This window comes from Hippoglossus hippoglossus, chromosome 21 (assembly GCF_009819705.1).
Source record: "Hippoglossus hippoglossus isolate fHipHip1 chromosome 21, fHipHip1.pri, whole genome shotgun sequence".
Taxonomy (NCBI): domain Eukaryota; kingdom Metazoa; phylum Chordata; class Actinopteri; order Pleuronectiformes; family Pleuronectidae; genus Hippoglossus; species Hippoglossus hippoglossus.
Genome location: NC_047171.1, coordinates 4,268,571 through 4,296,384, shown reverse-complemented (window position 1 = coordinate 4,296,384; position 27,814 = coordinate 4,268,571). Strand labels below are relative to the sequence as shown.

General features: G+C 43.1%; 1 protein-coding gene and 1 long non-coding RNA gene across 3 annotated transcripts; both read right to left on the bottom strand.

Annotated features, from left to right (window-relative positions):
* LOC117755055 lies at positions 1-13,672 on the bottom strand. The gene is made up of 2 exons (XR_004612533.1): positions 13,529-13,672; positions 1-1,132 (listed from the first exon to the last, which is right to left on the bottom strand). It is a non-coding gene; the product is annotated as an uncharacterized LOC117755055 (long non-coding RNA).
* Positions 2,006-27,814, bottom strand: calcrla (calcitonin receptor-like a). Of its 2 annotated transcripts, XM_034574548.1 has the most exons (14): positions 27,640-27,814; positions 27,004-27,014; positions 11,115-11,223; positions 9,560-9,713; positions 9,082-9,192; positions 8,576-8,688; positions 7,746-7,837; positions 7,524-7,650; positions 7,170-7,323; positions 6,987-7,047; positions 6,571-6,637; positions 5,611-5,829; positions 4,619-4,660; positions 2,006-3,585 (listed from the first exon to the last, which is right to left on the bottom strand). In XM_034574548.1, the coding sequence occupies exons 3-14, from the start codon at positions 11,187-11,189 to the stop codon at positions 3,364-3,366; spliced, it is 1,437 nt and encodes a 478-aa protein (XP_034430439.1). In that variant the 5' UTR covers positions 11,190-11,223; positions 27,004-27,014; positions 27,640-27,814; the 3' UTR covers positions 2,006-3,363. The 2 variants fall into 2 exon arrangements, with proteins under 2 accessions (XP_034430439.1, XP_034430441.1); XM_034574550.1 differs by lacking the exon at positions 27,004-27,014 and having other exon boundaries at positions 27,633-27,814.

Below are 27,814 nucleotides of genomic sequence, written 5' to 3'. Positions count from 1 at the left end.
TGCTGTGCTATATTGTATTAATACATCAGTATTACACATTGTCTAATCCAGTGAAATAATAAGAGACATTGTATGTAAATATATATACATATGTAAATATATATATATATGTTTTCACATCCAGAAAATAAAACACCACTAGTTACATTCAAACAGCAGTGTCCAGGTGTCAAGAAGTTCAATACAGAGCAGGATGAACAAAAACTTCAGACGTTGTCCTCAATGCTTTTGTCACATACTTTACAACATAATGTCCCCGGGGGTCTTCAGCGACCCTCCAGAGTCACATGAAAGTAATTCACACATAAATATACAAATTAAAAAAGGTACACGGGAGCTACTACATTTGCATCTGGCCTTTCCAACGCGCTGAAAAATGAAATTACCGAAATTACCAAAATTACCGTAAGTCCTTGAGATGCGTCGCTGCACAGCCGATGACTTCATGACGCTGCCGCTGCACATTAACAACCTGCTGCAAAGCCACGAATGTACAAAGTTTATGATTCAACTGAGAAACTGTCCTGCAGATCTGAGATTTAAAAAAAGAAATATTACACAAACTGTAGTTGTGATTTCACTACCTTGGACTTACTGTGAATATTGTTCTGTGTGAAATTAACCTTTAACACTGGCGGCAGAAAAAAATCTTCTCCTTCTGTGAAAATAATAAATATAAAACGTATTTGATTTAAAGACTGTTGAGAAAATGGGGACGTCAACAAATCATTAAATTGTGTGACGGGTGACTCATGAATACAAGTGAGCATTTGTATGAAAGTAGTACTTTTGGATTGTGTATCTGAAATAATTAAAAAAGAATTTGCCCAAAAGAAAAAAAGGACAAATGATAAATGATAATATTTTCTTTCTTCACTTTCAAATTCAGGCAAAAATTGAGAGCTGACAAAACGCAGCGAAGATGATGACAAACAAACGCAGGCAGACAAATACAATAGCTCGTTGAAAGCTCTCGGTTCCCCCCCCACCCCCCCTATCAAAACACAGAAGTAGAACAAACAACTTCTTTTGTCGACGCCTCACACACTGTCACACAAAGACGGCTGCTTCATGTCTGAATGCACTCTAGTGCTCATTAATACTGTAAATATAAATCATGCACACACACACACTCAGTCACATGATCAACTTGTCCTCTTCCAGAAATGTTAGGATTTACAAAAATGATTTATATCGGCTGACGGTGACTCGTGTTCCCAGCATTGTGTGGATTGAAATGTGATGAAGACCTTCTGAAGCGATGAAGAGGTTTGGGATTTGAACGTGTGAAACGAGTGTAACTGGGAGAAGGTGCAGTTTATTGATCCGCTCCGGACGAAACCTGTTTCAAACTAAATGCTTTTACAATGAATGTGCTTTTGAATTTTGTTAAACCGATGAGACATGACGATCACATGATCACATGTACATGTGAAGAAGACTGTGTTCAGACTCATATTAGCACAATGTGAGGGAAAAACAACACCCTCTCATTCATTTGAATGGGGTCACTGCATTGTTGTGGACGGTTGCCCAAGCAGAAACACATGGGGGGGGGGGGGAGACCACAGGATGAAAGGACTCTGCTGCAGCTGCAACATGATTTTCCTCGGAGTAGAGAAAGTACATGTGATGCAAATTTAAAGAAAAATTGAAAACCCCCCAAAAATTGTTGAAGCGTCATCATTATCATCATCGCATACTGCTCTTCAATATTGACAGGTGTCACAGCTGTCGTGGTTTTTTTCTTCCTCATTTTAATTTTAGTGATAAAACTTTCTCAGCATTGAAAGTTTCACATCATTTTTATTTATTTTTAAACTTTTCCACTTCTCTTTTCTTACACCTGGTTGAAAGCGTTATCTCACTGATCATTTCTCTCCACACCTGTCTTTTGTAGCACAATGACAGTAGACGGCTTGAACAACCCTCCATTTTCTTTAATTGATGTACCAGTTGTTTCTCAGAATTCAAATAGTTTGACGCTATTTCTACTCATTTCTTTAGCACAAGTTAAAAGTGAGATCACTCATCGCTCACTGTCCCCAAACTTGACTTGTTTAGTACATCTGCAATGCAAAAAAATGGGAAACTAGAGCTTTTCATAGCTGAAGCACACGCAAGGTGATGTCTGCTCAAAGTTATCTTCCCAAGTTACATGCAGACATGCAAACTGACTCGATTCAGCTAATTGGTTTTAGCTTCGTCTGGATTATAGAAAGCATGAGGGGATGTGCCCCATTTCTAAAAGTATAGCTGCACTATGAAGGAACCGGTTCATGGCTCGTACCAACCATACCTCAAATCCCCCCCCCCCCCTTTTTTAAACACAGTGCTGTTTTCGGTCTGAACAGCCAGTCATGTTCACATCACACAGAGAAGGAGAGTAAAGGCTAAAAGACAGCAGTGAACAGGAATGTGATGCGTTTATGTTCAGCGGAGCCAGGTCACCGTTACATTCAAGTATGACGAGCACACATCGGAGCACACGTGACTTCCTGATGGCTTCTCGGTGATAACGTTGTGTGGACAAGTCACGTTTACAAAAACTATACCGTGTGGATTCAAAGGACGCACACGACAGTCAGGGTCACTTACAGTAAAACACACGCCGAGAGAGTTAGCTCGATGAAATCTCTAATGGTGTGATTCACACCATCGTCTGCATTGACTGCACATGAAGGAACAAACGAAACAAGAAATGCTCTTAAAGGTCTGAATGAAGCCTGCAACACTTCAAATGTGTATTTAATTGACCGATTGTAACTTTATGTAACGTCAATAAATACTGTGCGGTATTTAATTCTGTTTTCATGTATTAAAACAAAAAATATGTTCATGATAAATTAGGTTGACTATGTGAAATATATAATATATGCTTTAATATATTACGATGCACCTGTTGGATGTCCTGTCTCCTTTTGGATTCTGTCTACGGTGGCAGGCAGGCAGGATTTCGTGGTTTGGCACTAAAACCATGTCAGAAGAATTTACAGTGTAACTAAAAGGCGTTGTGTGCACGACGTGACCCCCGTGAGGATAATCGAGCAGCTAATGTCCATCCGTTTGCAAAAAAAAAAAACGTTTCATCAGCATCTCAGTCCGAGTGAAGCGGTCCAGTTGCACGTTGTAGACCAGAGCTCACCTCCCAGTTCAGTTAAAGGGCCTGTGTCGGTGTGAGGCGGGTGAGAGACGGGGGTTCACACATGTTTTCCTCTCTCGTGTTCTTCTTACGTTGTGACTTCAGGAAGCGGCGAGTCCCCCTCCCCACCCCCCATCCCCGGCTTCCACAGAGCTCCGAAACATGCTGCAGTTTCTTTACAGGTGGGACAGGATGGGTAGAGTTTGATAAGAGTGTCTCTGTCAGGCGAGGGGGCTGTCTGACTTCAGGACGGAGCCGTCTGAGTCGTGGCAGCTCTTCCCGTTCATGTGTTCACTGTGGCCGTCGATGCTGTAGCAGCCCTGGACCTCTGTGATGGAGGAGGCCGTGTAGGAGGCGGAGCGCAGGGCGTCCGAGTGGTTTCCTATGCTGCTGCCAAACTGGATATTGTACTGGTTCCAGTGCCTCCTCAGAACTGCCTGGACCTGACCGGAGAAAACACACATTTCAGTTATTAACACAACTGTATTGGGATCATTAGGAGTCTCGGGCAATTTTAAATTTGTATTTATAAACCACATAAATGTTGTTTGGTGTCTTTTATTCAGCACAACATTGACTTTATGACCAGAGAATATTTTTTTCACTTTGAGATATTGTATCAACACACATCAAACTACACAAAAAACACAAAATGATATGGAACATTTTAACCAAAAACAAGCTAGACGAAGCATTTTGAAATTTGTGAAGTCACAGCGACTGTGACCTTTGACCTTTAACCACCAAAATGTAATCCGGTCATTCTTCAGTCCAACTGAACATTTGAGCCAAATTTGAAAAAATTCTCTCCAGGCATTCTTGAGATATTTTGTTCACAAGTACACAAGAATGTACGGAACGTGCGGACAAACATCCCATAAACATACAGCCTCACAACTCACCCTGAAAATACACATTGTCAGTTAAGGTCCAGATTACAAAGCTGAGATAGTAAATAGTGAGTCATTAAGCTCTGGGCTCAATGCCATGACAAGAAATACAAATTACAACTCTGCTCTTACTATTGTAAATAATTTGAATGTGTAGAATATTTCCTAAAATGTGGAATTATGCCTTTATCACAGTGTTTTGTTCTCTCTTCCTTTTCATTTCAAATGATCGTATTTACATCTGGACAGACTCATAGTCTCTCTTTTATTCGACCCGTCTTCCTCTCAGCTTATTAAGTGGCTCTTCTAAGACGTTCACTTCACACGGAGACAAGCTCCTTTGTATCCAGATCAATCACCTGCATAATTGAAAGCAATCAGTGAAGGCTGGCCAACAGTAAACCTTATTGAGTCTGCAGCAAAGCCCCGGGGAGCTGAGGCTGTTTGGACATGAGCCTCCTCCACCACCCTGCGCTAATGGCAAGAGGAAGTTGACAAGTCTGTCCCTGATCACCAAGAGGAAAAAAACAAGTGTATATGTGCACGTAGGTCCAAGTAAAAACGATATTCAAAGGGCAAATCTTACTTCTCCGTTGAAGAAGCAGAAGATGGTGGCCACCAGCAGACCCTGGAACGAGAAGAGAAACAGATCACCCACTTTAGTCACTGGTCTCAAGCTCGTTGAAACAGTGGATAGTTATTTGTAGATCATATTCTACGAGGTCAAACTGTATTTTGGAGTTGATTCAGCCTGTTGCTCAAGATGTTCTCTGCCCAGGCTGGGAGAGCACAGGACGATCAGATAACACATCGCCAACATGCAACTGATTTCCCCCCCCCCACCCTCTCTCCGCTCGGATAATTCATGCCTTCCTTCCTGCTGTTCTTCACCGGGCTACAACATAAACAAAGTGTCTTCAGGGGCCGATGGGGATGTTTGGCTTCGAACTAAACGCTCTTACGAAATCTTGAGGAAATGAAGGGGCTTGTCCACACAGCCGTTGATTTGGTAAACATCTCTACACTGGGAGAGAGATTCATCGTAAATCATAAACATGTAACAAGGACAACAGGACTTTACACACAGTAAAGTTTGAAATACCAATCTAAAAATACATACGCCAGGCATGTATTTAAACAGCATGGCATACGTTTATACAGCTGTGTGTATATTTATAACTTCACCGAGGAGGTCGTGTTTGTGCACCGGTGACACTCGGTGGAGGGATGAAACACGGGCCACGGAAAAATTCATAACATTTTTGTGGGAATCTGTTTAAAGTAGCGGATGCATGATTAATCTATAACTGTCCTTAATATTGCAAGGGAGGGAATATTTCTACATTTTTGTAAATGGGATGTAACGACTGTAATGTCAGACACATCATGGTGTTTAGATCGATGATAATCGGAACAAAAATGTGCAAATTCAGACTTCTTCCTTTTTCTTTTTAGGATCTCCAGAGACGTGAAGGATACAGAGGCCCTGGCCGAGGTTTTTCCATTCCAGTCTCTAAATGAAATGTTCCAGGAAGCTGGGATCAATCACACAAACCAGACTGCTACGCCTTGTCTCACCTGGTAATGCATGAGTATGTGCATGATGTAGTCGTAGATCTCAGAGGACACCCGTCCCTCTGGCTTGTAAGGCAGCAGCACATACTGGATTCCCAGAAGAGGCACCAGGATGAGGGTGGCCCTCACCGCCTTCATGTAGAGACTCGACTCCGCCTGATGGGTCACCTTCAGTTTGGTGATGAGCACTCGCACGATGTTCAGCAGGAAGAACAAATTCACCTGCAGCAGAGGAGACATTAATACGTCACCCTGATGTTGAGGCTGTTAGCTGCTGTCAGCTGGTTTAAGACTATGATTATATTTTCTTAATCACAAAAAAAAATGTGCCAATGAACAATAACTGACCACAGAATACACCTCAGACAGTGAAAGTCAAAGGTATAAAGCTCTAAAGAACAGGGTGGTGGAGGATTGGATTTCACCTTGGTCCCAAATGAAAACTATAAATGTAACATAGTCTATATTTGCTGTGGTTATTTTGGAACACTTGACAGACTCATACTCTTAACATTTGAAATAGTATTAATAATCGCCGCAGAATTCAGTTCGTGAACATGAAAAAAAAACTGTGGAAACATTTGTGAAGTCTGCTCGTAAACATTAAATCCTCCGAAGCCCCTTCAGGGACCCAGATTTCTCTGAAGTGTGCCTGGCTCTACCGATTAGGTGAATTCCTTGAATGCAAAGCGGGCCTGGGGGCAGTGGGGAGATCCTCAGAGAGGCAGATGCATTGATTTCACAAGATAAACACAATTTTGTTTTGCATGTTATGAAACTCTGTCCTGCCCCCCCACACAGTGTACACTCGGAAGAAGACAAAATCAGCTCATTGCTGCTCGTTGCACAACAAAAAAAAAACAGTGCACCGAGTGTAACGTGGGACTAATCTGTTGCTCTATTTGAGTAAATTAACATTTCTGTCATTTGCTTCGCTTTAATTGATTGAAATCAGATTCTCACCAGAAGAGCAGCGCAGATGGGACCGTGGATGATGTAGAGCAGCGACGTTTTGGAGCTGATCCAACAGCTACAGTGGGAAGGAGGACAAAGGAGAAGGGTTTACACAACAGTGTCGATGCATCACATGACAGATGACCCATACTGCAGATCAATGGGCGTTCTGAGAAAGTGATCTGCATGAACAGGTTGGGAGAATTCATCCAGGTCAGCCCGGCAGAATGTGCACGATGCAGATAAACACCCAGCAGATCATTTAACGTAATTATACTCGTCCGTTTTGCCAGATCAACTGCATTTCACAAGTTAAACTCATTTTAGGAAGGATATTCGCATCAAGGTCGAGGATTTTTTAAGATAGAGAAGAAAGACACATTTCCACTTTCTCCCACTGTACAAAAATAAAGTTGAGAGCTTACTTGTCATTGTAGTAGTAACTTCGAGCAACGGCATGTATGGTCGCCGGGATGAGAGGAAAGCCTGCAAGAAAAAGTTTTATGTTTATTAGCATTAGAGCTGAGTTGCTGTCAAACTACTTTAAAAAATACAGTTTATCACAATAACGGAACATGTAGGAAATTCGGCCATTATCTGGTACGCACCCCAGCCGAGGAGGTAGTACCACATCAGATGCTGCTTCTCAGCGAACACGGCCACCACGATGAGCGTGTGCAGGTATATCCCCTCACACAGCATCCAGAAGTAGTTGCAGCCAAATAGGTAGAGATGAATGAATTGGGACACTTTGCAGCTCGTCTGAGGAAGAGACACGTGCACATTGAATTCAGACTTTCAGTTATAGGACATTTAATATCTGGAGCCGTGTTTAACCTGATTTATGTTTAAGTCTGAAACTAGGACGACAAAGGGAACAGCTCAAGTTGAATTTGTAGCGAAAACAATGATATGATTGTGTAGTTAACGATTAAAGAAGGTAAATAAACACATCAACTCACTGGATTCCTCTGAACCAGCTCCTGGTTGTTTGCCACTGCTGTCAACAGGATAATGGTGATGACAGAGTTGAGGACGAAGGAGAAGAAGAGGTTTTTGTGAAGCGTGATCCTTTGGCAGCTCAAACTCCTGCAAGAAGACAAACGGACAACGTCACATCACCGTGCTGCTGATTTACACAAGGGAGTGAGATTAATGTGCTTGATGAGGTTTTGTTGGCTCACTTGAAATGGAAGAATATTCCGAGGGAGACTAAGAGGGACGTCAGGGACAGTCCGTGTCCTATGAGGGCTAAGTAGAAAAGATTCATCGCAGTCTGGGAGGAAACAAAACACAAATTAGATGATCTGGATCTCATTATGACTTCTGCTGTTGTGAGACAATCTATCACACTTGTGTCATCGGGATGTTTTCATAAATCCACCGCACTCATCCTATTCCTTCCCACACCAATTTATGTAACAGTGAAATGCTGGAGTGCAGTTTATCGAATTCTTAATGGTGACTGTGGTTGGAAAGTGGATGATAAAGGAGAAACGTCTCCTTGGTCCCTTGAGAAAGTTGGACTGTGACTGTGGTGACCCCCTCAACCTTTCCCACTGATCCTAGTTCTGCTCCAATCTGCAATGTAAGCTTTGGATAATTCTAGTTGATGGATTCTTATTCAATTCTCAACAATATTCCCATGAACACTTCAGCCTTTTTAAAGACACGGGGGCCGTGGGCTCCAGACGTGGACTGACATGGAACTTTCACGGCAACCAGAGGACGAATTCCTCTCACTTTACCTTTCATTATTTTATTCTTGTAACCCCCCTCACTACATGTAATCCAACATGAGTCTGACATTTGTGTTCACTTGTGTTTCCACGTTATCTGATGCGTGTAATGTGCACGTTAGTGACCTTTTTGTCTCCTATCATCACTGCAAACCACACAGTGCAGTAACTGCCTTCAGAGATCCAATATATTCAAAGGTCAGCGATAATAAACAAGGACTCGGTTCCTCTGAATATTCGTGTACGTTTGAAGCCGTATCTTAAAAGGCACTCACCACTCGGACTTCACTGGTGTGTTCATTGCAGCGGGTGAAGTTGGTCCATGTCCGGTTGCTTTCGGGATGCAGGAACCAATGACCGGCGTCAGTGCAAATCTTTGTGACCATCTCTGCAGGGAGAAATAATACACAGAGTAGATATGAGACCACAGCTCCCAGTGTATTCATATGTGATGGTTTTGATTCTTTTTTTCCAAACTCTGATTCTCCCCTGATATTAAACAATGTTTCCTGAAAAATAAGAAAAACCCAACTCAATCCAGTCATGAGGTCCATTTATTGTAGTGTTCAGACTCTAATGCATAGATTTTGATGTCTGTTTCATGTTCTCCACTATAAGTTTAGTTCTTCTAAATGAATCAAACTCACAGATAAAGGGGCATTCCGCTAATTCTACAAGTGAATATCAGTTTATGAGTCACTTCTCACCAATATGAAGGAATAAAAAGTCAGATTAGCTCGGCCACTGCTGCTCCGCTGCGTGTATGAGCCACATATCTCACCTGAAGGATCGAAGTCCTGGAAGTAGTCTGGGCAGTGCTGCTCTGAGATGACCCCCGCCCTGGTGTCGTCCCAACACAGCCAGCCGTCCCACGTACGATTGCACAGGGGCTCTGGAACCGCAAAGAGCGTGTTAGGGGGCGTAAATGTTTTGATTTATTCATTGTTTAGAAGTTACGGAAGCGTATTGTATTCATTTGTTCTGTTTTTCTGAACCAATGAGATCAAACTCCTTGTACTTTCTGTCTGATCCATCCTGAAACCCTCAGGTGCCTGTGCAGAGCCGACAAGCTAATAATAATAATAATAATAATACACCAGTATTCTCCCATGTGTCAAACCCAAACCTTACACTCTGCTTAATAATAAGAGATTTTCTCAAATACTTTCCAATTAGACTGAAGCAGTTATTTGGACCAGGAAAATAATGAATAGAAAAAGCTTAAAGGCAAGAAGTGTTTTTCAGTTATTTCTTTGTACCTTGTCTGCTGTTGGCGCTGTCCTTCATTATCTTTTGATAGCACTCGAACTGGGCAGTTACGATCTGGTTCCTGGTCTGTCCCATGTCGTGGTAGACGTTGGTCGGATGCTGGTGCTGAGTCTCATTGACCTCCATACTCGCCTCCACGAAAAACTGCAAGGAGAGAGGTTTCAGAGACATTACTCCCAAGTAGGGGCATCACAAAATATGGTGGTTCTCTTTTCCTGACTCCTAACAGCATCTCCTTCACATCTTTCCTTGTCCCCATGATGTTTGTGGTCAAGTGGTTAGGAAAGGAGATTATTTTGACTCTCTGACTGCAGCCCAGGTGAATGTTAGTGACATGAAATTCCCTGCGGGTGTTCCCGAAATATCACATTCACAAGAACACGAGGTCCGCGTGACCCTGACCTTTGACTTTCAAACCACAAAAAGGAAAACAAGTTCATCCGTCAGTGCAAGTGAACGTTGGTACCAAAGGTGAACGGATTCCCTGGAGGCCTGAAAACATAATGCCATTCCCTGCATTTCCCTGCCATTCCCCAGGGCTGTCATGGTATCAGATTTTTATTAAACGATTATCGTGGCCAAACAAGAGCAATATTACGGCAATATCTACATGGAATTAAAATAATAATGGTAATATTAGGGCATCCCAGTCTGCTCTGAGATAATGTAAAGTTAAAGTTAAGTTGTTCCTTGGAATGTGGGAGTAGTATTTCAATTCTTTTTTTTTTTTTGTTAAGTAAAGTTACTCTAGTTATTCACCTAATCTGAATATTTCTAAATGTATTAGATGGATTTATCACAACTGTCATGATAAGTCGGACTAACTTGTTTAACGTGAACTGACAGAATAAGTTAATGTCACTTGCCATTTTTAACTTGACAAAAAATAAATGCAACTAAGTTTTAAGTGAAACTAACAAGTAGATATAATTTAAACATAACTTGAGACAAAAGTCATATTTTCTCCACTTTTTCAAGCCAGTTGTTTTGAGTTAGTTTAATAATTTTATCAAAGCTACATTCAGTATTCAGACCTCAGTATTCAGACCGTGTATGAATCTGAATTCTACATCTGCTGTGTATTTTGACTCAGTGGGGATGTATTAAAGTGAAGCAGTCATCTCGCCCTGCGTCTGGAAACAGAGTCTATAACATACACAAGCTTCCATTAAATCTATTTGCGCTCCATGGAAAATATGACATCACTTCAGAGACACTGCCAAGACACTTGCAGCTTTTATTTATTGCACAGCAGATATTCCAACCTGAAGCGGCTTCTTATTTCTCAGTAAAATCTCCAACATACAATAAACAAGTCAAAAAAAGTTTCCTAGTCACGGCTGAATATTAAACTACAGCAGTTATAAATAATGTAGATACTTTAATTCTTTTCTGTGAATCATAAATATAAAGGAGACACCAGAAAAAAGACAACAGATCTGTCTTCTACCAGCTGGACACATATTCCTTCAAGCTGCTTTTATATTTGATATATCCAGTGTGTGTTTTTTAACCATTAGCTTGTGTGTCTGTGGACCGTCCTACCTGTGTAACATCACACAGCAGAATGAGTGCCACCACCCAGCTCCGCCCGATGCTCTCCATCTTCCTTCTGGCCATGTCAGGGCTGCTCGATGATCGGCCAGCGACAGACCTGGAACGGAGAATCGACAGTTGAGCGATATCATTGAAGGGAAAGATCATTTCATTCACAGCGGTTTTTCTTTCTCCAGCTGTTGATAACAGTCACACATGTACGTTGCATTAACGCTTGGTCACGTGTGCACTTGGTGGGTGTGTCCCAGGCCTGGTCAGCCTTCACACCACAGACACAACGACAACGATCGCAGTTTCACGCTTGGGACACACACAATATAGCCGCCCTCCGTGCTAACATGCTAACGATCAATGCAAAGCTTGAGAGAAGTACATGGGAGATGAAATACACAACCAGAGGAACACACACCAGTTTATCTGCCTCTAACTCCTCTTTCTCATTAATTAACAGGATTCATTCAACCAGTGCCTCTTGATTAAGTATTTGTTTAAACACAATTTTGATTGGCTGCTGCCTCCATTGCCTCATGAGCTCTGCTCAACGTCAGCTGTGTGGAGCCAAAGCAGCGCCAGCAACACAATTTGTCTGTTACTTATAATAAATAACTTAACAGTGATATATTACTTGTAAGTAAGTGCCACAATAGAAAACACACAAGGGAATAAAGGTTGAAGGTGAAATCAACTGAGGACAGATTGATTGACATGTGGATAACACGTCCTCGTGGATAGTGACTGGTGCTAAAACAGTGACGTGACCGTGACACTCACTTTACTCTGAAATATTGTTCTTGCTGTTTTTCGTGCAGTTACTTTTTTACTTTCAAAACTGTGATGTCGACTTGACTGTGGTTGTAAAAGTCAAACGTGTCTTTAAACAGGAACGGGATCAGAAGATAAACACATTATAAACTGGATGATTTATCACCTCCAAAATGTCCCCGTTACGGCTCCGCAGCACATGGATCTACTTTGACCTGATCTGATCTCGGCATGCTATCATTAAACGTGAGGTCAATACCAACAATGTTTGGATTCTGGCTCAAACAACCACACAGCTGACACAATGTGTGGCTGGAATCAACCCAACGAAAGGCCGCTCATCAAAGAAAGTCCTTGTTTCCCTGACAAAAGTCATGTAAGCACAGCTGAGACTCTGCTGCGTGCTCTGTGCACCACAGACAGGACAGCAGTTAGTGGGATGGTCACACATTTCATTTGATAAAAGTCATGATGGTGTCTCGTCCAAGCAGAATCCCGGAGAGTCGGTTGCGGCACAGCTGCAGGCCACACGGATTTCATGTCACGGCTGCTGCGCACAGCAGATGAGACAAAACACAAGTGGAGACATTATCCCTCAGGTGGTGAATCTCTGCTCTGCAAAGAACTGTGGGTGCACCACTGTTCAGGCAGCTTTCGAGAGTTCAAGCCTGCGTCAAAGAGCTCAAGCTCCGCATCCGCTCCACTTCATTTCCTGTAGAATGTGGAGACTGCCACTGACAATTTTACAATATCATGTGATTTTATCCGTGAACAGGATGTTTTATTTCCTGCGACAGGTGACTACTGTCACTGCAGTTTGCAGGAAACATTATTATTATTTATTACAGACGTGACAGTTTAGAATCTTAATGTTAGAAATAAACAGGTATAGAGAGATCAATCAGTCAATGGGTTGCCAGGGAACGTCATGTGGAGATCCGCTCACCCAGAGTTTGAAAAAGACATAACTCGGACTTAATGAGGACATTTACATGAAAATTGTTTCATGGCTGGTTCCATCCACTATGTGGGGGTGGGCTCATCAACTATATATCTGATTTCCTCCTGGACAAAAGGTGTTTTACTTAGTTTGCAGCAAGTTGCTATTTTCTCTCAACGCTGAAAAGGTCCATGTACAGTATCAGCTAACAAAATATTGTGGTAACGTTCTTTTCTTCCATCTCATCCTCTTGATGTGAACCAAACCTCAGCTGCTTGAAGACCTGCACCGGTCCAGAACATGTCCGTATACTCTCATTTCCAAACAGACCTTATGAATCGTCTCGTATGAAGTCAAGCAGCTTTACTCAGCTTCCACGTTTGCTGAAAGCTGGAAAATTAATGAGCCACTAAATAAGGAGGAGGCAATGCGGGGGGGCATCAGTCAGCCCTTCACTGGGGGATTCAGAGCCTTTGATTTCCCACAACTCTTCCCTGCTGCTCTGTCCCCAGAGGGACTGACCCGGTACCTCTGTGGGTCTGTTTCAAGTTAAAACTGCATTACACTGGAGGGGGGGGGAGGGAGGGAGGGGCTTACTGAAAGTGGGACTGTAAAACATTATAGTGACATGCAAATTAGAAACAGCCAGGGAAGGATCAGCTGCTCGGCAAATGCAAAAAACCCTGCAACACACACATACACACACACACACACACACACACAGCGCTCTACTTTGCCAAGTCCCCCAGCTGTTTCCTGGCAAGAGCTGAGTTTCATACATTAGCCGACTGATACAGGGGATATAACTTGTCAGATGGACACACACACACACACACACACACACACACACACACACACACACACACACACACACACACACACACACACACACACACACACACACACACACACACACACACACACACACACACACACACACACAACAGACGTTAAAGACTGTTTTCCCAATAGCTGCCTGAACGTTGCCTACAACTACGTTAGTGCAGATTTGTTTCTCGTCCCCCTTTTTGTTTGCTTGTTCCTTATTTAAAGTTCGTGGTCCTACAGAATAATTTCATTTTTAACGGTGGTAGAGAGGAAGTGAACCTGAGCCTCTCGTCTCGATGGAATCCATTTGTCACGGTGGGAATTTCCAGCATGACATTGTGTTCATTTCTGCCCTAAATGTCTTATTCATGATGGAAAAAGGAGCGTACGTTTTGAGCAGTTGATGTTATTGACCGGAGACGAACAAACACAGCAGCTTAATAGTGATTGGGTTTGATGCTCCACAGCCAATAGAGAGGAGCACGGCCTTGTTTCCAGTGATAGAGTCCTGGGTAATGAGTTCCATGAAAGAAAAGGAGGAAGGGTGTTTAAGAGAGTATGAGATGTTAATTCTGTGTGTCTGAAACCAACGCCGACTTCTTCTCTCATGCAGAATGTAACTAATTTATAACCCACAACACTTGGCTCCAGCGCAGGAAGCAGCGGGACGTCCCAGGCTAACATGAACCGTACTTAGGGCTCAATTAGACTCTCTTACAGACGTGTACAGAGACAGCTGTGCACACCACGGAAGCACAGTTGTTCTTATTACTTTATAATCCACTTTGTGTCCGCATATATGGACATATGGTTCCATACATACCCAGAAGACCTGCACACATGACCATTTATCTATAGCCTGGCTCCTCCAGGAATTATTACATAATTATTACATAATTATTACATAATCGTTTGTGTCGTTAGAGCAATGCACCTCTTCACATGACCCCCCTCTTGCGTTAGTGGCACATTGGTGGGTGAGCAGACTCAAGGATGCAGGAAGCATAAAACTAGCCTTAAGGTCTTTGCTCACCAAGTCCGTATGTTTTGGAAGTAGGAAATAAAATGTGGAGCAGTGAGGTCCTCTCACTTCTTGAAATAAGAAGTAAAACTTTGAGTCCATGCAATCCTGAGAGGAAGGCAGGGAGGATGACAGTTTCATCTTCTGATCAAGGGGCAGCGGAATGATCCTGGTTGCTTCCAAGTCTGTTTCAGAAAGTTGGTCCAAAAAATGTGAAAAATGCAGCAAATCTAATCTGTTGAGAGGCAAAGGTTTCGAAGTCAGATGTGTAAACGTCACTGACACAACAGGAGATCTTTTTTGCTTTCAAACATGCGACAATTTTGGACGAAAAATAGGAACTTGTCGTGCAAAGACCATTGGCCCCTGTTTCACCGTTTTCAGACTTCCAAGAATTAACTTAAGCTGTTTTCAGTGACTTTGGATAAAATTCAATATTTGTTTTTTCATCTACAGTCGTGCTTCATTTCTTTGCCAACTAGGAATTCACGTTTCTCCAGATGTTCCACAGCAGTAGTTCGATTTGTGACTTATTTCTTTAAACACAAAGAGAAAAAGAGACAGTTAGAACGTGTGCAACCATTAAGGAAAATTATGTGTTGCTTTAACTGTTCGCAGCTTCCCTGAAATTCACACCTATATACATCAAGACAGTGTGTTCCTCTGCTGACCTTTCCCTGGCAGCTCCAGAACAAATCTGTGGGAAGAAGATTTGTCTTCTATTCCGAGGCTGAATAATATGTTCTACAGATGTTAAATAACTAGGTTTCATATCAGGTCAAAAAATGATTTGCGTGTCAGTTCTTGCTTCTGCTTTTACAGCTGTCAGATCACAGCACAATGTCATTATTTACTTCTCCTACCAGGACACAGATTGACATACGTCCACAGCAATGTGATACCAAACAGATAAAGACAACAACGAACATAAATCATTTCTCCACCAAACTAAAAATCCTGATACATCATGATCCATGAAAATGTTCTCGCAGGTCGAAGCCGAGCGAACAATCCTACCACAGACGCACGGCACTTGATTATCGATCTGTTTGGTTCCATTGAATCCAACCGAGGACAATGCACTCTGTGGGTGGTCCACTATTATTTGTAGAACCTCAGTGTTCCACACAAGTGGTGAGTCACGTACACTTTGCACAAGGGCCAACAGAAACATACCTGGAAAAACAGCCTGTGCATAACAGCTGCTGTGTTCTCACCCCCAGTGGCAGAGCTCAGCCTGTACTTATCAACTCCCACTGTCCCCACAGACACGCTTGTGCCGTAAACATCCTCTTGTCCTCACAGGATGTTTGGCGCCCCATACACCCAGTTCCATTCTGTGGCATTCGGATGTTCATTAGGCTGGTGAGGGCCCATAACATCATTAGTGCCTTATTGTACGGCAGGATACAGACTTAACAAGAGAGGGGGAGAAACCAGGAGAGCTGATTAAGACCCTGAATGCAGAAGAACAACAATCGATACATGAAGTGTGTGCTGCTCATCTGCTGTTGTTCATGTTGTCACGATTACTCCTAAACTCAGACTTAAATACCCTGAAAACTTCAATATAGCAGCCAACAACCCTGAGGAGAGAATAAAGTGTGTGTGTGTGTTGTGACGCAAACGTCTCTGGTCTTTGTTTTGGTAATTTGTCCGTGCACACGCTCACATTAGCGCATGTTGGGTCCCTCCCTGTGAAAGCGTTGGCCCCTCTCCTTGATTACAAAGTGAGACGTCTCTGATCAGCGGTGATGTAAACATGACGCCCAGGTTTCGGTGTTGTAACGTCTCTCAGAGCAAACACACAGTGAAAACACCTGTCGACTGAACCAGCACAGCTGTGAACCACAGGCACCACGGATTCACCTTAGTGTTCAACAGACGGGCTGTTTACTGCACTCAGCAAGTTACCAGCTGAGAGTAACACGGAGGAGAGACGTTCCGATACCACTGTTTACCGATACTGATTCCGATACCTGGACTTTGAGTAATGTAGTACGTGTTTTAACAGCTATGTCTGATATTATCACTGTATGGAAGTGATGCCATCATAACCTGGTTCAGAAAAAAACCAGATTGAGAATTCATGCTAAAGAACTTATTTTATTATATAGTTTGGGATTCATAACTGAAAGAAAACAGGAATACACAACAAGAGCACTTCCAGTTGGAAATATCGCCAAATTTCTTGGCAAGCTAGAACTACACTCCTGGAAATAACTTCTTCTCTGCTCTTAAAACAGTACTTGTGCCAGCGGCAGCGCAGAAAAACTGCTGTTTTGAAAAAGCCAGAGAAGAAGAGATTACCAGGGGAAAAGAAAATAACAGTTTTATCTGAGCAAAACTAAAACCGTTCTCAGACACGACCTGCGGGTAAGGTCGGCCGATCTCGGATACGGAGTTCAACACAGCAGGAGGTTCTCTGCACAGACGCGTTCACAACAGCATCAAATCCTCAGGCGAGAGGTGGAGCAGCCGGGTGCAGCAGGCGGAGACAGGAAGTGACATATTAACTCCGCTGCGGAGATCACGTGATTCTCTTAACACAGACTCCAGCCACAAACAGCTTTTTTAAGGGTGATATTAAACATTTTTAATATACATGGCCCATAATCCTGTAATACTTGTGGCAGTGCACTCGAGCAATTAAACTACACTCGTGAAGAACCCCCTCGAGGACACTGCATATTTCTTTCCAGTGCAAATATTAAGAACATTTTTTGTTTTTAATAAAACATACAGCAATCACAAATGATAGTATTCTTTCAGATGTGCAGCGACGTTGGAATGTGTATTTTATTAAAACACTCCGGGGCAGATGCATTTTTAAAATGCAGCCCGCAGCCCGCAGCCTCACCTTCATCCATTATTTGTCTATTTATCGTGTCACAACGCTCTCACAACACTGACTTGGTGACACAGTTATGTGTTCTGCACGGCTCACCAGTCATCTCCACCTAACATTAACAAAGAGAGCAAGAGTAGCCTATTATGTCTAACCAAGGCCGAGCCTGGCCGTACTGTATATCTACTGAGAGATGTTACATAACAGTGTTTCTATCGAAGAACAAACTGGGATCCGCTGGATGAAGTGTGCTGGTACGCCAGCCCTCCGGCAGTATTACGATACATAAATGCTCCCACTGACATTTCAACATTCTCCATGTATAGTGAGCTACATCCTATTATATGGATCTCTAAGTGCTCGTGATTAAAATCCACTTCCACCCTAATGTTGGGAACAGAGAGCACGTTCGAAAACCACAGGCTGGGAGAAGTACAGGACCAATGTTACCAAACTGACACCACTCACACCGAGGACAAGCCCAGTTTTGCTTTACATGTGCAACACGGGGCCCAGGTCCACTTACGTTGTAGCGAAGCTTATGTTACCTCAACAACAAACATGTTTGTCAGCAAACAGCTTGAGTGTCTGAGCAGTGCTTCACTCTAATGAGCGAGACCATACCCTGCATCCTGTTTCCTTTGTTTTAAAACGCAGATTATAGAAAATGATGTCTAACCTCTATCTGATCGTGTCATTAGTTCTTATGATAATTCTACTGTATTTTCTTGCATGTATAGTTTCTTATTCACTGCTTTGAATAATCTTAAAATAAACTTTGATTTGTGATCATCTGAGTTTGTTTGTTTGTTATTTAGCAGATTTTCAGAGATTTCTCATGGATCTGGAAAATGAGGCATGTTTAGGGGACATGTACGAATGTGTGCAATTTGGTCCTGATCCAAATAAAAAATGTAGGGAATTCAAATGTAGTTTTATATTGGTATACACTCTACGGCCATCCCAGCTAATAATTGTGAGTAAATCTGAAATGGAAGTGTTCAGGTTCCAGGGAGCTCGTAAGCACATTAACAGTTGATGATTGAACTTTAAAAAAATCTATCAAACAGGACATTTAAATAAAATCCCATACTGTAAGAGATGTGGGTACGAGACCCAGGAGATGGAGCGATCAAGATAACACTGAAACTCGTGAGTGGCTTAAATAGTATGGCAGATCTGAGTGCGGTGTAGTAAACTGTCTGAATAAAGACTTTATCATCTCAGTTGTGTTAACCGAGCCCAGGACATGAGCGCAGGCCTCATACAAGCCTCCAAGTTGCCAGGGGCATCTCCAGATGTCAGGGGAAACAATAACAATCCCACACAGATGTGAGGAAGCAGAACCTCCTCAACTCTCCTCCAACCCGCAGCCGCCCTAACAGACGCACACAATGTTCTCTGCATTGACATGGCAACGGGGGGGAGGCGGGGCTCCAGAGGCTCGTTGCGTACCAGAACCCAGATGTGTAACTATTCGTGTCAATGCATTTACTCCTTCGTTGCCATCGTGCCAACATTCTCAGGGCGAGCACGTGGTTGTACTTACAGCTATAGTGCTGAGAAGAAGAAACAGGGACTACGCTACACAAATGTAGATCACGGGGCAAATTAAGAAAGAAGAGGCTCATACTGGTGCTTAATATTGTTACAACAAATGATGTCAGATGCTAAACATACAGCCCGTCAGTATGGGGCTCAAACCCGTGAGGCTATACGGTCAAAGGACGGATGATGCAGTCAAGTGGCCCCAGGAATTATGAAAACTGAAAGACTGTCGCACACGATCTTCGTCCAGTGAGTGTGCAGAGGGTAGGATGGTGAATGTAAATGCGTCCAGCGTAGTTCTTGTCCCTTCAAAGGCCGACCATTGCTATAAGCTTTACTTTTAAACAGTGCCCAGTCCGACAGTCTTCACATAGCCATGATAATACCGTGATCGTTTTCTAGGTAGAATAATTAAGGGTTTCAATCTGGGCTTTGGCAGGATCATCGAATGTCAACAGGCTGTCTGGGAAAAGGTTGGGCTATGAATTCTTTACCAGTTTAGTTTTTGGCTTGGACATCTACAGTATCGTTGTGCACCTCTGGATCAGGGGGGTTCTCCTATGGATTTAACTTGACATTCATTTTTGTTGGCCACTTGTGGGCAGTGAAAGAACCTGAAGACCCAACACTGACATATTATCACTTTATGTTAATAATTTTGTTCTGCTTTTGTGATGACATTTACTTCCAGAACCAGAGCCATTCTAAAAGTGGTCACTGTTATGCTCAATTAGAAAAAAAAAGGTGAAAACCCATCACAGAGGAAATGTGTGCTTTAAATAGAGAACCAGTTGAACACAAGGTTTCTATAGGACGGGTTCTCATCTAATCTATAAAACTGGAATTTTAAGCATCCATTTAAAAACAGTGACATGCAGGTGAGTCACAGTCGAGTATGCGATGGCTTTTCAAAACACCACGAAACAGCTGAAGAGCTACTGATGTCAGCTATCCAGCGTCAGAACTCCTCCCTCGCTACGTGAGTCACAAAAAAAAAAATCCAGAGCTCTTCCAGTGTCGCCAGGGGAACCAGTGTGAATACCTGCCAAACACGGCAGCGTTATCAAAGAGGAGCAGTGGGCACCGCTCACAGATAAAGAGATGTTATCGTGTCATGACAGCTGCTGGACATCATAAAACTCCGTCCTGAGATCCGTGGCTTCATGAGTAAAGCCGAAGAATGGGCAGACTCCATCTGTTTATTTTCCTCCATTTTCTCTGATCAAAATCCAGTAAACCAAAATCACAGTTCTCCCACAGCTCAAGATTCTGGGGAATATGCATTCATTTCGGTGTAATACTCTGGATTCTTCTTCTTTACAAGATTTCAGGGTATAATATTTGACATTTTACTCCATTACATTCATCTGACAAGTCCTGATTAAGCACCAGTGGATCCTCGTCTATGCATGAGTTGTCTGCAGAGCCAAACAAACCACTTCACACTTCTCATGGGGTTCTATTAAATTCACAGTTTCAGAACAAAAGCCTGAAACATTATTTTTCCTTTCTCTGGAATTTATTTTGCAAATAGAGCAGGGAAGCTCGACCCGATCGCAGATGGTCACTCGAGACTCATCCTGGACCGGGTATTTACATCTGTAAATACCCGGTCCAAGCGAGCGCTGAGGCCCTGTTCATGCCCGGTGTTAACAATCCGTCCTGAGAGATCAGATCATAAGTGGTCACCTCTCAGTTCAGGTGTGAACACATCCCACACACCCTGAGTAAGCATTTTGAGATCCGGTTACTCAGACACCATTTGGAGGTGGTCTGAGAAGCATGTGGCCACATTCTTTGGGAATCCTGAATCCTGAGCCACATATGAAGGACCGCTTACTCCGCTGAAGTGGTGTTTCCACTGTATTGAGTTATGTGTCCTCGCTGCCACAACATTAACACACCCCCAACATTAACACAAACACCACATGATGATTTTTCAAATGGCTAAAATCTTGTATTATAGTGGATCTCCGTGTAGTGCACTGATTTATGAAGCCCCCTCCTGGCTCTGCTCTCTTTATCTCTCGCTCACTCCAACACAAACACACTGACGACAGACACATCTGTATACTGATATGGAATCTACTTCATTCTGTCTTCACAAATAGAAATAACACACGTGTTGTTGTGTGTATTTGCATATAGAGAGCAGGGAATAAGATCCGATCACAAGTGGTCCCAGGAGACACATTGAGGATGTATTTTAGAACCAGGTGAGAGCAGACGAACAAAGAGCTGTCCACTTGGGATCTGATCTCTCCGGACAGGTGATAATACCAGGTCTCAGGGCTAAGAGGTTCCACTTGACAGCTTGTATCACGTTACATTTGGACAGAGGCAGGCTTGACTTTTCACCCCGTTTCCAGTCTTAGCGCCGGGCTAAGCTAACAATCAACATATTTATCGTACTGACAAGAAATTGGCATTGATTTTTGACTTTCAGAACAAGAGTGAATATGATTTTCTTTCGTAAAACTCTAATGCAAATTTGGACAACACACATGCCATTAGGTGGTTGACTAGATACCATCACATCTTCCCATTGTGACATACCATCCTCAGACATGACAAATAAACATGACCAACAGAATGGCCGTCCTCAGATCCAGAGGTCTCGCCGTGGAAAACGATCCCATTCCAGAGGCCTCCAGTCTACACAAAGGGGAAAGCATAGCACAAATATCTGGATAAAAATACACCAGTTAAAAATAAACCAGGCACCGATTTGCACCTGCGTAGCCGCTACTAATTCTCCTTGTTGGTGTTAATGTAAATGTTTTGATGTAGCTGTGGGGTTTCCAGGCTGGGTTGAAAATAGTCCAACCTGCTGAGCATGTGCTGCCTGCTGAACCTGAGGCGTACAGTACAGTCTGGTGGGAAACAGCGGCTAATTCCACCAATTCTTTCCACTACATGGAGCCACATTTTCACAGGTCACTAGATTCCCTTTGTCAAGTGCTTTTAGTGCACCGACAGGCTGAGAGCTTTACACAATAGCTTAAGCTTTCTTAGCCGGGCTCTTTCTTCTCTCCCTGTTGCTGTCTGATATTTCTGCATAACAACTGACTTGTTGCTTTTTCACAGATTTGACTTTCATGGTTGTGTTTGTTGCAGCGATTAATAGGACATTAAACTGGCATACCGCCTGAGGGGGGAGGTTTCTCAAAACAAACCTGCCTCAGGAGTTTAAATGGGTGTTTACATGTTCATGCTCTGATGTTATTTGGAGATAGAAACAGTATAAAGTGGGAAATTTGCCCTGAGTCATCTCCCTGCACGCTATCTGTGCAGCGATCGCTAATCCTCGCTGTGTTCAGTGTCATTCTGTCCATCTGAACATTACCAAAACCACATGTCACACTCATTCTGTGAGACTCGAGGTAAGACATGATTACGACATGATCAAATTATACTGACACTAATCAGACAGAATAACATGGAGGAGCAGCAAGGTAGTGAGATCGCTGCAATGTCCCACTATATCTTTATTCCTCTGGTGGCAAAGTGATACTAAAATCAAGAAATAGAAAAGGGCTGAAAAAGGAGTTTGAAAACTATTTTCTCACAGTCTCATTTTAAATAGGCCATCATTTTGCATTTATCAGCAGGGACCACTGGGCCTTCCAGGTCTGGTTTGTGTGAGTGTTTGTGTGAGTGTTTGTGTGTGTGTGTGTGTGTGTGTGTGTGTGTGTGTGTGTGTGTGTGTGTGTGTGTGTGTGTGTGTGTGTGTGTGTGTGTGGTTCCCCAATGGTATTGCCACGACAGAAATAACCCTGGAGCTCGGTCAAATTCACAGCTGTTTTAGAGACGGCCCAAAGGAAGCCAAGGAGGAAAATCCTCGCTGTGGGCCCTCGACTTGACCTCCAAGGGAGCGATTCACGTCACGACTGCCAGGCTCAAGTTGCTCTGTATGCCGCGGGTTTGTGTAACAAAATCATTTAACTGCTTACATGTGCTACTATGAAATTAGAGTCCAAAGGTCTGAAGTATTAGGGTTTTTTAATTGGTAGCATTCAATGGCACCGGCCAACAAAGGATAGGATTAGAGAGAGATCAAACCCGAAAGATCAATTTACTGTCAAGCACGACACAGTAAACTCACATTTGAGAAGCTGGAGTAAGAAGATTCAAGACATTTGGACAAAAGCTAAATCATTTCTGATAAATTTTGTTTTGTTTGGCCAATAAATAAATCCAATCATGCTTGATGCCCAGATAGCCACGTCGGCAGTAGATCGTATGTAGCTAAGACTATGAAACAGCTTTTAACTTGATGAATGGGCACAAACAAAGGCTTTAAAAGAACAGTGGGGCTATTGAGATCTGAAAACAGTCAAATCTATTGGACGTAGGAGTAACATGATTTTCACTTTTATGGGAAAAAATCACAGAACATGTGATTCAAAGAGCAGATTTATGCTGTAGCCTCAAACACATGGACTTTAAAAAGTTAATTTAGTCCCTTGTTTTCCTTAACACATGTGCTACAGAACAATTAATAGAATGGTAAAGTATTTATTAAAACCATAGACTGTATACAAAAATGGAAAATGTGTTTTCGCGAGGAGCTGTGATAATGACCACGACAAAGAATATGTACAATAAAACCCTGTTTGGTTTTTTTTAAAGGGGAACCAAGCAATTTGGGACTTTTATCAACCTTGCAAACCAATTAACTGCACTAATATGGAGAGGGTTTTTGGCACGGCTTCCGGCCGCCCGAGTTTGACAATAATAACAGTCACATCTTCACAGTAGAGTAACTTGGCTAATTGGAGATCCAACAGCAATGTCAGCCGCAGACATTTGCTCATAGCAGCAGAAAATACAGAGTGGAAACAGAGTGCACTGAGTGGAAAGGGAGTTCTTCAAAACCGGAAAATCTCTGCGCTTCCTTTAACAAATTATTCATTAACACCCTGTTCTGCAAAATCCAAGAATAGAATAGGGTAGTTTTGTGTTATTTGGCTGTAAGACCTTTAACTGCAAAAGGATGGTGGTTCATTACTGCTTTATGAGTAACGATTATACAGTGCAGCAGGTTCACCTTTGGTAGATGAGCAGACACACAGACTCTCCGAGGGACCATGGCAATTTGTTTAGCTCACACAAACATGGAGCACCCTTAGAAACCGCACAGCCTCTTTCCACTGTCCTCTATCCTCCACAAAGCTCCGCAGCTCTCACTGCCAACCTCTGCAAAGCTTCTCTGCAAAGCTCCTCAGCTGCTGCATCTGCAGATATTAACCCATGAAAGGTGCTGTCAGGGAACCCTGTGTGCTGAAATTAAAAAACTGGATAGGAAAAAAAGAAATGACCCTTCATAATGTATGAGCGGAAAAAATGACCTGAGTAGAATACACACACACACACACACACACACACACACACACACACACACACACACACACACACACACACACACACACACACACACACACACACACACACACACACACACACACACACACACACACACACACACACACACACACACACACGAAACTGAATCCAGAACCTGAGGGGAGTGCTTCGGGACCGGTGCATATGTAACCTTCATCACTGAGCTTTTGTGTAATATAATAACTTCAGGCTGAGGTAAGCCAACAGGAAGAAAAAAGAAAACCACATGTATACGTGTGTTACTGATTTGATTCAAATGGAGGTCACATCCCTTGGTGAATAAATGTGAGAGAGAGGGAACACAGCAGTCCATGAGCTGCAGGGTGCAGAAGCCCAGAGCGCCTGGTTGATTTATGGGGGTTAAGTTCCATGAGCATCATCATTACTCTTGGGACTGAGTGTGGTGGTCTTTGTATCAGTCAGTGGAGGTTAGCAGCATTGTTTTGTAGGAAGGAAGTCCAACACAATAGCACTGGATTAACTCACATATAATCCCTGCATAGAGCAGGTAGAAATGAAATCATCCCTTGACCCTACACTCAACGCTTGTGCACAGCAGAGCTACTGTATGATCGTATCAGCAACAGCGTGAAGGAGATCCCACTGGCACAGGCCTGTAAGTGCTATTCCATTGGGACTAGACTTATCATACCATGGAGATATCCAGGGCTTTGGAAGCTATGCAGCCGAGACCTTTGTCTGCGGCACATTTAATAGCTGTTTTCTAGACCCGGGCAGTAAACACTCAGCGTGGAGGTTGAAAGTGGTGAGTTGCACGACATTCCCGCTGCCCAATCAGCTCATAGTATTTAGTGTAGGCTCTGGCAATTGGATGTTGTCAAAGCAAAAAGGGCCTCACAGAGCCATCTGACAGTGCTGCCAACTGGCAGCTTTGACACGTTCACTGTCCAAAGTGTCCTGAGAGGCGACATGCATCGACAGTGAGGTCCAGACTCAGTAATATCAGGATTACTGTGTGGTAACAGGAGGGGTGTGCGATATTTATCATCTCATATAATGTCACATACTCATTTTGCAAAAAAACTAACCTTGAGAGTAACTTTGTCATGCAGCCTATAGGACAGACTACTGCACATGCACCCTGAGAGTGGACAAGAGACCAAATATGGTCCATTGCACCTGAAGATAAGATTGTGTAGCTGCCTATAAATGCATGAATAAAGTTTTAAAATGTATGAAAAAACTGTAACAGGAGGTAAAATACAGACACCACCAGCCTCACATTATATGATGTTACATTTGAATGCTACACTTGGATCCACTCACACGTCACAAATCCTTAGAGAACGTTAAGAATATGAAAAGACTCGGGAGTCACGTGTCCACTGTCCACGTCCGACCTAAACCTGCAGAGGTACCAGCACAATTTAACAGGCTCAGCAAACTTTCCCAGAATTATTCTGCAAAAAACAATCAAGAAAAGCAACAGATGACAAGAAATAAATTTGTAGCATAGCAAAAGACACAACTTTTTCTTAACCAGGCAATTTTAGTTTCCCAAACGTTACTGTTTGTGTTTTTTTATATTGTGCAGGAGGAAATTTAAAATCTTTGGAACAAAGTTTAAAGGACTAGTGTGCAGGATTTAGTGACGTCTAGTGGTGAACTTGCAGATTGCAAGCAAGTGAATACCCCTTCCTTCACCCCACCCTTTCCAGGCATGTGGGAGAAGATTTTTTTTGTGATCGATTTTCATACAAAGTCAATGTAAAGACGAAATTAGATGCACATTTCTTTGGTTATTCACATATGTGTAGCTGTGCCCTGAACTTGCGTTGCTTGCATGGGTACCACAAGTAAACACAAATGATCCTGCGCCCACACCCGCCTGAGTAAGTGAACGCCGCAAAAGGTGACATAAATTCAGCTAATTTTTTAAAACACACCTAAGAATATTGTATTCCATTTCTTCAATAGATCCTCTAAATGTTACACAGTGGTCCTTTAAAGGTCCATTGCTAAATATCACTGAACACCTGTTGATGTTGTTTTCTTATTCACCAATATGAAGGTTCTGAAATAAACGGTAACTAATAAATACAACAGCCTACATGTGTGCACACTTCATCACTAGATATCTGCAGTAGCTGTATAGCTTCAGCAGAACCGTATCAAATTGACAGGAAGTGTTCTTTCATGTGCAGAAACTCCAATGTGTGAATAACCAGGATGCTTTTGCCGGGGCTCTGTCATCACCTTCATAATGACGCCGGCGTGTCTTTCCTCAGCAAGGTTTTATACATCCAGCTGTAACCATCGTCATCAAATCCTCCTCCTCCTACACATCACCATCACTCAATACCCTCGTCCCCTGTCTCTGTTACTGTCCATCCCACAAACTTCCAGCTTGTCCAAAATCTGCCGATTATGTAACCATGCAGATGGTTTAGCAGCCAGTGGAGCAGGGGCTCTCATCAAAGCCTCTGCACTGAACCACCGCTGATTCCCAACCCAATCAGTGGGAAGAGCCGGGGCACGTTTCACCCTCCATACCCTCTCTCACTGTGATTATTGTTGTTGAATCTATAGAATCTATAGAATCTGTACATTGGGTGGATGGGTGGTAAAGTGGATGTACAGTATGGAGTCCACCAACAGATGAGTCAGCCATGCAGGCGTTAGAAACCGTATTAAACCCTTTGATGTTAGCCTTTGATGTTAATTATCATCTGTGCGCTAATAGAGATCCTGCAGAGTTTAATTCCCGTTTTTAAAAGAAGGGCTTTTGCGCATTTTTCCATGAAGCGTGAACAGCCCGCATCCCCCCCCCCCCCGACCAGTGCATCGTGAGCAAATCCCTCCATAAAACGGATAGAGGAGAGCCCTTATCTCAGGATACACTGGATCTATATGATCGTGCACCATCTGGACAATCGGGTCCATTTGGGCAACACGTCCACATCCCGGCTCTTGACAGAAGGACCATGCAGATTTAAGTGGAGCCGGCTAAGGATGCTCGTATCCCCGGTGTTTCTAATGGATCGAGGACACACGATCCGGAGCAGATACACGGGTTTGAATTGACCTGGATTAAAACACGCACTGTCAACTCCGAACTGATTCCGTGCTACTGTAGTTTTTTTTTTTTTTGCAGGATCAACACAGACAGTCACGCATCGCACAGAAACTCACGGTGGGGGTTTTGCAGCGGGTCCTTCCTTCCAACGGGGTGACAAACAAAATCCAACCGCAGCAGAGGAGCTCGAGTCCCCGCAGAGTGTCCTCGTCCTGTCGGCTTCGCGGCTGCTCCACACACGGCGGCTCTCCGGCTCCCAGTGAGCGCAGCAGCACTCGGGCTGTCAGGTTGACGTTGG